Source organism: Drosophila bipectinata, unplaced genomic scaffold (assembly GCF_030179905.1).
Source record: "Drosophila bipectinata strain 14024-0381.07 unplaced genomic scaffold, DbipHiC1v2 scaffold_262, whole genome shotgun sequence".
Lineage (NCBI taxonomy): Eukaryota > Metazoa > Arthropoda > Insecta > Diptera > Drosophilidae > Drosophila > Drosophila bipectinata.
The window spans coordinates 1-12,212 of record NW_027222912.1 but is presented as its reverse complement, the minus strand read 5'-3'; the positions used below and the strand labels follow the sequence as shown (position 1 = coordinate 12,212).

At 51.1% G+C, this 12,212-nt stretch overlaps 1 protein-coding gene across 1 annotated transcript; it reads right to left on the bottom strand.

Moving 5' to 3' along the window:
* Positions 1 to 215: 215 nt before the first annotated feature.
* Positions 216 to 833, bottom strand: LOC138927455 (PE-PGRS family protein PE_PGRS26-like). The gene has a single exon (XM_070282740.1). It carries the CDS (start codon positions 831 to 833, stop codon positions 216 to 218), a length of 618 nt encoding a protein of 205 aa, XP_070138841.1.
* Between the last annotated feature and the right edge of the window lie 11,379 nt (positions 834 to 12,212).

Below are 12,212 nucleotides of genomic sequence, written 5' to 3'. Positions count from 1 at the left end.
TTTTTTTTTTTTTTTTTTTTTTTATTTTTATTTTTATTTTTTTTTTTTTTATTTTTATTTTTTTTCAACTCCTCCTAACCACCCTTACTCCTCTGCCGCCTCCTCGCACCCGGAAGCATGTGGCACCCACCTGTGCCAGAATGCACCACCTTCCGGGTTTGCCTCGCCGTTTGGTTAACTCCGCCTTCACTCTCGCGGCAAGCTCCGGCGGCCAGTTATCCTCCGTCACCTCTCGCCCGCCTCCGACCGATGCCTGCCGCTCCAGCACCGGCCTTGCCGGCCGTTTTTCTGGGCACGATGTCTGCCGGCCCAGCGCAGGCCTCCGCGGCTCCGGCCACACCCACGGCCCCTTCTCCAACGGCTGCTCCTCCCTCTTCTCCTGTGGACATGGTGTCGGGGGCACCGCGGGCTACGGCGTCGCCTCCCGGACCCTCCTCCAACTCGAGGCCGCCCTGCACGGCTTCTCCTCCGGCCTCTCCGGTCTGGGGCGTGGCGTCGGCGGTATCTTTGCCTTCCATTTTCTTGCCTGTCGCACCCTTCCGGCGGCGGCCCTTCTCCTCGCAGTCTCCACTATCTTCCGGGTCCGCCGCTGCCGTGCCGTTTTCGCTCTCGCCCTGACCATTGCCCTCATGCGTCCATCGATGCGCCGCTGCCTGGCCTCCTTTGTGTTCCTCCTTCGCATTTGGGCAATCACCTTGACGCGGGCCCTCGCCATGTTCTCCGTAGACTTCATCAGGGACAGCCGCCGACTGTCCCACTCCGCTCGCAGGTGCAGGACCAGCTCCTCGCTCCTGCGCCGCCGCTCCACCTCGAAGGACCCGACCGGGATGCATCCTCCTCCTCCTGCTGCCAGCCGGACCATCCACTCCGACCTTGCCTTCTTGGCGTTCCATGAAGGATCTCGATGTCGCTGTCGTCGGAAGAAACAATTATGGATGCGCTTGATGACATTGTTGCGGCTGCGTGTTGATTTCGAATAGGCCGACCATCTCCCACGTCTCCACTTATATACCGCATTCATTTCCCGTTGCTGGAAATGTCCCGCTAATGCTCCCGTTGCTTTCTCTCCTCCTCTTTGCGGGGTTTTTGTTGTTTTTTTTTTTGTGTGCCCGTTATGCGGACACGATGTATTTGTCCGCTTTCGTTATTCCTTTGCTGTTTCTTCCGTGTCTTGAGCCTTTAGCTCGCTCACATGGGCTCTCTTCTCCCTCCTTGTCCTGCCGTGTCGTAACGTGACAATTACTGGAGAAACGAAATCCACCACCGTATATGGCCCGTCGTACCGAGGGGCCAGTTTCGCCGCGAATCCTTCAGCCGCCTTTGATAGGTGGTGCTCCTTTGCCCACACTGTTTCACCGACCTTTGGGCTCCACTTCCGCCTTCTCAAGTTGTAATGTCGCGCCTGGTCCTGGGCAGCTCGCTCCATATTCCTTCTTACTATCTCGAATGTCTCCTTGAGTCTCGCCGCGTTTTCCATGGGTGTTCCTTGTTCGGCTCCCGTGCCCAACACATTCTCGTCGAACAGGGCTCGCGGCATCCTTGGCTCCCTGCCCTGCGTTATAAAACACGGCGAGTACCCCGTGGACTCCGAGACTGCGGAATTTACCGCCAACATTAGCTCCGGCCAGTGTTCGTCCCACTTCCTTTGCTCTTTCCCAGCGAACTGGGCGATCATTGTTTTTACCGTCCTGTTCGCTCTTTCCGTGGGGTTCTCCTGCGGCGTATATGGCGCGGTGAACTGATGGCGTACGCCGAGTTCTCCGAGGAATTTCTTGAAGCTGCGACTGGTGAACTGCACCCCGTTGTCCGTTATTATTATTTTCGGTACTCCATATCGAGCGACGATTCTCTCCCTGAATGCCTTCTGCAGCGCCTATGTTGTTGCTTTTCGAAGAGGCACTATCTCCGTCCATTTCGAAAACCGATCGATTATCACCAGGATCATCGTATTGCCGTGTTTCGACCTGGGCAGTGGGCCTACGAAATCTGCACATACCGTCGCCCATGGCTCCTCCGGAACCTGTGTCAGCATTTGCCTGGCCATCTGCATCTGATTCGGCTTGTACTTCAGGCACGTCTCGCATCTCCTGACGTATTTCCGGATGTCCCTCTGCATCCCTGGCCAGAAATACCGGGCGGCCACTCTGGCTATGGTTTTCCTTACGCCCAAGTGTCCCGCCGTTGGTGCGTCATGATTTTCCTTGAGGACCTGCTGCCTCATCTCCAGCGGCACGCACAGCTTCCATGACGCCACTTCCTCGCTTCCGGCTCTATGCGGGACGTGGCGGTAGATCAACCCGCCCTCTTCCACGTAATCCGGGAATTTTTGTGGGCTTGTTGTCATCTTTTTCCTCAATGCGCTTATCCACCCGCATTGTTTGGCGACCACCTCCATGGCTTTTCTAAATTTTTCCATTACCGGCTGGCGGGACAGAGCGTCGGCCACCACATTGAGCTTTCCTTTCCGGTAGCTGATGACGTAGTCATACTGCTGTAGTTCGAATACCCACCTCGCTATTCTGCCGAGTGGGCTCTCGATGTTATTCAACCACTTCAACGCCATGTGGTCCGTGATCACGTCGAACTGGTACCCCTCCAGGTAGGGCCTCATTTGCCTTATCGCCCATACTATGGCCAGGCACTCCTTTTCCGTTGCGGAGTAGTTTTTCTCGGCCCCAATCAACGTTCGACTGGCGTACGCGATCACTCGTTCGCCCTCCTCGGTGTCCTGGGTCAGGACCGCCCCGACGCCGTAGTCGCTGGCGTCCGTTTGCAGCACGAATTTTCTTTCGAAGTCTGGGCACGCTAGCACTGGATCCTCTGCCAGCCGTGACTTTAAAGTCTCAAAGGCCTCTTGGTGTTTGGGTGACCACTCCCATTTTGTTACTTTTCGCAGAAGATCGTTCAGGGGCTTCGCTATTCCTGCGAAGTCTGGACGAAACGCCGATACCACGATGCCATCCCTATGAACTGGCGCACTCCCTTGACGTTCGTCGGGGGTTGTAGCTCTGTAATCGCGGCCACCTTTCCCGGATCCATTCCGATCCCTTGGCTTGTTATCCGGTGGCCCAGGTAGAGCAGCTCCTGCCTGAAGAAATGACACTTTTCAGTATTTATCCGCAGGTTTGCCGCTCTCAACCTCCTGAACACCTCTTGTAGATTCCGCATATGCTCCTCCTTGGTGCGTCCGATCACTATAATGTCATCCTGATACGCGAATGCGTGTGGAGCCATATCCGGGCCTATGACCTGGTCCAGGGCCCTTTCAAACGTTGCCGAGGCTGAGTGCAACCCAAAAGGCATGACTTTCCATTGGTATAGACCCTTCCCTGGAACGGTGAAGGCGGTGAATTTCCTGCTGCTTTCCTCTAGGGGGATCTGCCAGTACCCATCCTTCAAATCGAGACTGCTGAAGAACCTTGCTTCTCTCAGCTGCTCCAAAATGAAATTTATGCGAGGCATCGGGTACGCATCTTTTATTGATTTTGCATTAATTTGTCGGAAATCCACGCACATCCTCCATTGCCCCGTTTTCTTCTTCACCATTACGATGGGTGAACTGTACGCGCTATTTGAGGGCTCGATGCATCCCTTCTCCAGCAATTCCTCCACCTTTGAGTTTATCTCCCCCTGAATTTTTGGATTTTTGGGGTAATACCGTTGTTTTATGGGAATGTCGTCCTTCATCGTGATCCTGTGCTGCGTTATGTTCGAACAACCCTTCTGGCCTGCGAACGCCTCCAGTTCTCTATCGATGAATCTTTTGACACGTTCCTCTTCCCATTTTTCTGGGCATCCGGCTACCGCTACGGACAGTCTATCCTCCAGGCAGCCGGCCCATCTTTTCCTTTTGGGTATTGAAATTCGGTGGCCTGCGCACGTCAAGGTTGTGCCGAACTCGCTGAGGAAATCCCATCCTAGCACCAGATCGTCCTCCATGCCTGGCATCACCAGCAGGTTTAGTGTTTTTGTGCGATCGCCGAAACTTATCCTGGCTTGGAGCACGACGCGTGTCTCCGTATGGCTTCCGTTAGCCAGCTTCACCAGTTTCCTTGTTGCGATTCGTTGCCCGGTGACCTCCGGCCTTTCCGCTAGCTCTTCGGAGATGAAACTCGCCGTTGCTCCTGTGTCCAGCATGGCCTTTATTTCTGTGCCCTCGACCTCGTCAGCTGCTGCTCCTCCTCGGATAGTCCTCCTATTAATTTTGAGAGGCAGCACCGTGCGATCCCGGCTTTCCTCCCTGTTGCTGAGACCGCTGCGCGTTTCCCGCCCTCTGGCTGCATTCCGTGCTCCTTACCCCTATTGCGCCGCACATCTTGCAGAACAAAATTCGTGGGTTCCTGCACCCGCTGGCCCAATGGCCCATGCCGCCGCACCTGTTGCATGCTTGAGCCGGGTTTTCCACAGAACCCTGCCTTGGCCCTGCTGCCCACTGCTGACTAGGCTGTTGCGGAGCTGGCCTATGCTGGGTCTCGGGCTGCCATCTTGGCATCCAACTTTGGTTCATGCTGTTCTGTCGCTCCGGTGGGCCTTGGCGCGGTTCCTCTCTTTGCCACCTCGGTGCCCATTGTGTGTTTTGGACGGCCTGGTGGTGGAACTCGTCCCGTTGTCCTTTCTGGGTCCATTGGTCCCTCTGATACCTTGCCGCTTCGCTATGCTGCGGTTCTTCTCTCTTCCATCTCTCGTTTGCGGGCGGCTGACTGTGGCTCCACCTTTGTTCTGTGGCCACTTGCCTGTTAAAGGCCTCTTCCTCCTGCGCTAGTTCCTCAAACTCCTCCGCTAGGCCCATCACCTCCTCTAACGACGCGCAGGCGTATGGCCTTATGAACATCTTCATCCTTGGCATGCAGTTCTCGACGAGCCTCTCTATCACTTCTTTCGTGGATTTGCCTAATGGTTTCATTAGTGACTGAAGGTCCACCATGTATTCTTTGAAAGGCTCTCCACGACGCTGCTTCCGTTGGCGAACTTGGTCCGCCAACTTTTCGAAGTATCCTTTCGGCAGGAAGAAATTCTCGAAGCTTGCCTTGAACCTCGCCCATGTTGGCCATTCCTCGTCGTTCATGATGAACCATCTTTGGGCCCTGCCCTGCAGTAGCTCTGGCATGGCTCTGGGTATCGTGTTTATGTCCAATCCGTATGTCTTTGCGGACCACGTTACTCGGTCCAGGAACTCTAACGGGTCCCCTGTACCGTCGAAACGAAACGAAAGTAGCACTTGTCTGGCTACTTTGGCGTAATCCACCGGGGCCGGAACATACTTCCTTGACTGCGGCTCTATACTCCTTCCCATCCTTGGATCTGGTACCGCCAGGCTCTCTATAAACTTCTCGGTTTCGCTGGCTGCTCTCTGCCTGGGGGTTGATCTCTGTCCAAATCTTTCCTCTAGGCCGTGCGTTAACGCCAGTACCTCCTCTTCCTTGGATTCGTCGACCCACCTCGCCACTGAGGACCTCATTGCTTCCACAGTCCCGGTTGCTGGTAGACCGAGCTCTCTACACACCTCGCTCAGCTCCTCCTTTCTCAATGTGTAGATCCAATTCTTTCTTCCCATCTTTCTGCTACGTTATTTTCTAGGCTAAATGCAATCACGAAGTTTGGGCGCCTAGCTCACAGAGTTTTGCGGATCCGTTCCACCGAATTTATAGATTCGACGTGATTGCCCAAGCCCAGAAAATAATACAAGTAGCTTTCCGTTGTGCAGTCTCTTTATTTTCTGCTCTCTCTGTTTACAATTGTGATTTATGTGGGTTCCCGGGAATGACCCTTGGTGCGTCCTTGGTGACCCTTGGTGTGTCCGTCCTGGAAATCTCCTCCGTTGCTTGTGTTTCCGCTGTTGCTCTCGTTGCCGGGGTTCCTCCTCGTTGATCCGTCGTCAAACTTTCCACCTCTTCGACTCGGTCTGGCCTTCGGCTATGTACTGAAAAGCCTCCACTACGCCGTCGGGGATACGCGCCTACGCGCTGTACCGCCGGGCTCGGGAGTTGGCGGGCTGTAGCCTCCGCTACACCAGGATGAGCGCCGTGCTCTGCGCGCCGGCGACACTGGTTTGGGAGATAGCTACTGACTGTCGCCTCGGCACCACCAGGGAGATGCGCCGTGCATGCGCCCCGGTGGACCTGGCTCGGGGTGTGCGGCCTGCAGTAGGCTCCGCTACGCCAGGAGCACGCCGTGCTTTTCGCACCGGCGAGTCCGGTTTGGGAGATGGCTACTGGTGGTCGTCCCCGCAACCCGCTGTGCATGCGCACCAGCGGCCCTGGTTCAGAGTTTGCTGTCTACAGCCGGCTCCGCTACGCCAGGAGACGCCATGCCTTTTCGCACCGGCGGGCCTGGATTGGGAGTCGCCGAAGTCTTGTCAGTCTCCGACAGGGTCGGAAGTCGCCTGTCCAGGACCGTACGTCACTCTTTCGGCCGGGTGACCACCGCGCGTACGCGCCAATGGGCCCGGGTCAAGAGCTGCTTGGTGGTTGATCGGAGCCTCCCCGATCGCGTTCCAAAGCGGGCGTGAGTTCCCGAGTTGGCTTATCCGCGTCCTGCAGGACCACGCCTGTTGGTTGCGAGTCAAGAACCCGCGTGGCGTACGCCAGACTTGTTCTCTCCTCACTTTCTTGCAAGGCTACCTGCTTTGACTTGGAATAGCCCACACTCGACTCTGTTACCCTGTAGCTTTCGAGGTAACCAACCGACGCCGATCCTCTCTCGTCCCGTCCTTCTCGTCCTCCGGAGCGAAACCGGGCTCGGGATCTTGAGTTGGCCTGTCCTTTCCGGTGCAGGACCACGCCTGTTGGTTGTGAGTCAGGAGTCCGAGTGGCGTGCGCCAGACTTATCCTTTCTGCACTTCCTAGCAAGGCTACCTGCCGTGGCCAGGAACTGGTCCAACTCGTTTCCTGTCGCCTAGGTCGTTCCCCGTAACTGTCCTCGTACCGTTCTTTCCTTGTCTCGTTCGTTCTCCTTACGTTTGGCTGTCGGACTCTCCAAAGGCGGTCCTTCAACTCAAACAACCGAATCCTTTTTAGAAACGCTCTAACACTTGACTGGCGGACTCTCCACAGGCGGTCCTCCAACTCAACGCTACAAGCTTCCTAAAAAGACTCGTCTCGAGCCGCTCCAATGGGCCTCCATTTATACCCTCTGGAGCGCCCGTTAATCCTTCTGGATTCTGCTCCTGCCGTTAATCCTGCTTCCAGAATCACGCCACTTTCCCGTTGGCGGGCTGCCGTTACTCCTGCTTCCAAGATCACGCCACTTTCCCGTTGGCGGGCTGCCATCCGTGCGGTCGTTGCCCCTTTCCGTTCGGCCGCTGACCCCTGCTGTTGCTATGCGACGTGCCGCTGGCCTCCTTCGCCTCTCCTGTTGCTCCTTGTTCCTTTGCTGCCCCCCAGTCTTGTCGCTCATCCTGAACTCCGCTGCGCGGCGGGCTCATAGTGCTCACCGTTGCCTCGGGCGCCGTTACGTTCCACGTTGACTCCGTCTCCCCACTCGATGATGGAGCTCTGCCCCTCACTGCCCTCGCTGCCGTTCCATTCGTCCACTGGTGCTCCGGGAACCGTTACGTTCCACGTCGATTCTGTCTTCCCACTGGGCGATGTAACCTTGCATTGCCATTTGTCTGCTGGTGCTCCGGGAACCGTTACGTTCCACGTTGATTCCGTCTTCCCACTGGGCGATGTAACCTGGTCTTCCCATTCGTCTGTTGCTGCTCCGGGAACCGTTACGTTCCACGTTGATTCCGTCTTCCCACTGGGCGATGTAACCTGGTCTTCCCATTCGTCTGCTGCTGCTCCGGGAACCGTTACGTTCCACGTTGATTCCGTCTTCGTACTTGATGGTGAAACCCTACCACTCCCCGTTCGTATTGGTCCCCGGCCTATCTCCCGCGGCCCCCCTAAACTGATTGGCCATTGCTGTCTTAGCGTGTGAGGAGGCTAATTCTCCTCACACTTCTCCTAGAAGAAGAAGAAGATAGATAGATTAATATATGTAAGTTATCCAACCCATAAATCCAGGCCACTTATGGCTTTTCACTGATGAATTTTATAAACAGTAATTTCAAACTCTGCATTTGCCTACGGCTTTCTCTTTGCCTCTGAGGTCCGATCTCGGTTCCCCATAAACAAATCAAAATCAAAAGTAAACATCAGCTTCCCTCCGAAGCCCAATCAACGCTTAATCGCGATCAGCTTAATCGAATTTCACAATGTGATTTGTGTGTAATAGATTTGTTTTGGGATAAGATTTATAATTAAGAAGTCAGTCCTTTTTTGGCCGAGACCGCGAACGGTTGACGGGAAATATTTAAGAAAATCGAAAGTGTCTTGTAATAATTAAGTTTAATATATAAAGGTTTAACACCAAGTTGTATAATTTAAAATAAAAATTATATTTAATTAATTCACCATCTAACAACAAATTTAACTGGCACATACAGAATGTCAAGAAACGCTTACACACTAACAATAAACTTTATTTTTCTACTTTCCAAAATTGCAAAATTAAACACCATCTATTAAGTTTTTTTTTTATTTTTTTAATGCATAACGAGTTTCTTATACTTCGGATCATTATCTTGGTAAAATTTAAAAGTGGACTTTGTAATGGGTAAACGTTTGTAGGCGAGGTGTTGGGGTGCTCGTATATGGCCGCACGAATGATTTCCGGCTACTGGCTCGTCAGAAAGGGGGGTGATGGTATGTGGCCAATAAAGGCCTACGGCCTTATTATAATAAAAAAACCTACAAGACGAACCAAAAACAACAAAGGAACAGACCGGACAGCAGTGTTGCCGTCAGCATGTTACAGAAAAAGGCTAGATTGATTATAAAAACAGGATAGAAAAGGACAAAAATTAAAAAAAACGGACAAAAAACAAGACAAAATATTTTTTCCATAAATTTTATGTAATATCACTCTTTATTGGTGGCCAAATCGTTTAGAACATCGTCAATGTCATCATTGCAAGCTTCTAAACTTTGATTTTCTGTAGATTGGTTGCTTCCAATCATTTTTGATTGTTGCTTAGGAATTTCATATTCATGGCAACATACGCCTTTCTTGCGTAGCCCAAATCTAAAAAAGAAAAAAACAATTTAAATAAATTTGTGAAACAAAAGAGTATTAAAATATTTATCTGATCGATAAAATCGTATTTAAAGTTTCTATTTGCAGTTGGTTGCGCAATTTGGGTTTTACCAAATTAGCTTGGTAGCTAATAACACGCTGAACTTCTGCATTTGCAAGACACATCCACTGCACCAGATACGGTGGATTTAGCCATGAATCACGAAACTTTTGCTTGTAAATTTCTTTTGGCATCTTTCCCGCCCAAATTTCACAATAAAAGTAACAATTGTATTAATCGATACATACGATATACGATTACAACAGGGTTGCATTAATTATCAAGTGCTTTACACAAAAATAAAAGCAGATAAAAAGGCCAGGCCAAAATAAAAAAAGGACAGATAAAAGGCTAGGGGATGTTTTAAATTTTTTCCGGCTGACGCAGTTAAAAACCGGAAAGATCTGTCCGGAAAAAGGATAAAACGGCAACACTGCCGGACAGAACAATTTACGAGATATGACGGTTTTTAGGCAAAACACCAATTCGGGGTCAATCGGGTGGAATCCGCTTCTGGTGTTGCGGCTCCTTTTGTGCCCACCTTGGCCATAATTTCTGCCCATAATAATAAAATGGCCCCTTGAAGGTGTTAGGGAAGATGTTTCTTAGCGGAAATCAAAACTGGAGCTATCTTTAAAACATTATAAGCACTTTATTGTCATTAAAAACAAAACAATTTAATAACTAGCATATTACAAAAGTTTACTATTAATTTTAGGAAGTAATATAAATTATTAAGCGCCAGTACAAAAAAAAATAGTTTAAAACCAACCTTAAGTGCCTCTGGTTGGCACCATATATACATGCCAAATAAATGCATTTAAATTTCTTTAAACTTTTCTTTTAACGACCGTACGGGACTTTTATGACCGTGATGTGTTTTTTCGAATCTTCAAGTTTTGCTCTACTCACAATAGAGGGAACTCTCAATAATTGTTTTATAAGCAGTATTGATTATTACATTATTTTTTCCTCAATTTCCGTCAGGGATCCACGAAAGCGCTTTCCTGTGCTGCGGCCGAAGAGAAAGCTTACAGGAAGAATTTCCTTTTAGGGAGACATCACTTTACTTAGAAATAGGCACCTTGCGCGATCATAAGGCCTTCTACGGGTCAATGCACTTTCTAATGAAGAAAACTGGCGAAACATAAAATAACTATAAATGTACCTTAACTTACCCAAACCCGTTGGAGGTTAATGGCCAATTCTAAGCTCCAGATTTGCGCCACGGCACTAAACCACACACTTTGTTGCTGTTGGCTTTCGGAGTTGGGCATCCGAAAGAAAATTAGAAAAGAAAATCGCGATCCGGACCATCTAATTTTCCTCTTCTTTCATGACGACCGGAACTGAGGTTAGGTTAGGTTACTTAATTAATTATCGAATTCGACTTTTTCTGGGGGATTTTTCCTTCTTTTCAATTTTTTCCACTTCACATGATTGTGTTTTCTTATAGCTAATTTATAGGAAAAACTGGTTTTTAACCTATCCTGACTGGACCCAGATCCAGTTTAAAACTGGACTCTATCCCGACTTGGCCTTAGATCGAAGAAAGAAACCCCACGTTTGGGGGGAATACACCGCCGCCGACCGCCGAGTTAAGAATCGAGTTTCCTACTAAAGCTGCGTTCTCCTCGGTCCTCCTCTGCCTGTCGACCCACAATCACAGCCGATGCTATCACCAAAAAGGAAACCATCCATATAATCGCCGCAGAGCAATGGCATAGAGTCACATACCCTTCGAGATATAATCATTGAAATTTTTTTTCCTTTCATTCCCGAGGTTAAACCTAAGCCAATACTAGGTTAGGTTAAGTTAGGTTGAGGCGGCGATGAGGCGCCGGTGTCTGACCCCCATCCACTTGAGCCGCTGGGGCTCCTTGTGATACCGCACAGGCAAGGGTCCTACAAGAGGACCTCTCCCTTCCCATTACTTATGTGCCCAAGGGTGTTTTATCCTTCCTGCGGCGGCTCGCGGTCCCATCCAGATTTACGGATGAAAGCTACGAGTCTGTGTGGAGCGACCTCCCCGAGGTCTTTAGGTCTGTGAGTATTGCTGCGCCCAAGAATTTGAGTCGGCTGAGCCCCAGCGCAGGGCATTGACACAGGAGGTGCGCGACTGTCTCTTCCTCTTCTACGTCCCCACAGCTCCTGCAGTAGTCATAATGTGGCACAGCTAGTCTAGCCGCGTGTGCTCCTATTAACCAATGTCCCGTAATGGCCTTGACCGCCAGACTACAGTCCTGCCTATTACGGGCGAGAAATATCATTGACCTCTTCCTAGATCGGATGGGCCATATCATGCGGGAGTTTCTGCAGTTTTGGAGATTTCTCCATTTCCTCAGTGATGCGCGGTTAAAGTGGTCCCTGCATTTTAGCCTACACGTAGCTAAGGGGATACCTACTGGTTCCTTCTCCGGTAGGAGAGGATTGGTAGTACCTACTCTTGCCAGTTCGTCGGCGGCGCAATTACCCTCGTGGTCCCTATGCCCGGGTACCCATATGAGGTGGATGTCATGCTGCTCTGCCGTCTCGTTAAGAGATCTGCGACAGTCATTCACTGTCCTGGAGTTGGATGAAAGACCGTCAAGGGCTTTGAGTGTAAAAGCGGGTAAAACAGCTTTTCCACCAGCTGTTTGATTAGCGGGTGCGGGGGGAGGGGCTTCTGGTCGTGGCCCATATACGCCGAACATATCCTTAGAGGGCCATTTGCCTCTATGGCTGCGGCTAAGTGGTCTTCATTGCTAAATTGGGTAGCAAAAAGAGGTTAAGGTTCTTTTTTGCGAGATGCAGGCTCGCCTTTTACTGTTGTATCGGCTTTACAGAGCCTAAACTCCGACGCCCCCAACCCAAATCCTGTCCTCCTAGGATCCAGGGTTCCTGGATGAGGGCCACATCAGCTCCACTCTCGGCGAGGTGGAGTTGGGGGGCAGCTGCGCCGCTTTACTGTGATGGAGGTTATTTGCAAGATCGTCAGGGACATCCTTACAAGTCTCCACACCCAGTAATTTCTGCCTCCGTCTCGTAGCTCAGCAGAGAGTCCTCCTCCATTCCGACTCCACTGCTGAGTGCCCTTGCCAAATCGCTTTCCTCC

Coding starts and splice junctions, on each gene's coding strand:
- LOC138927455 (XM_070282740.1), bottom strand. CDS start 833: ATGCATCCCGGTCGGGTCCTTCGAGGTGGAGCGGCGGCGCAGGAGCGA.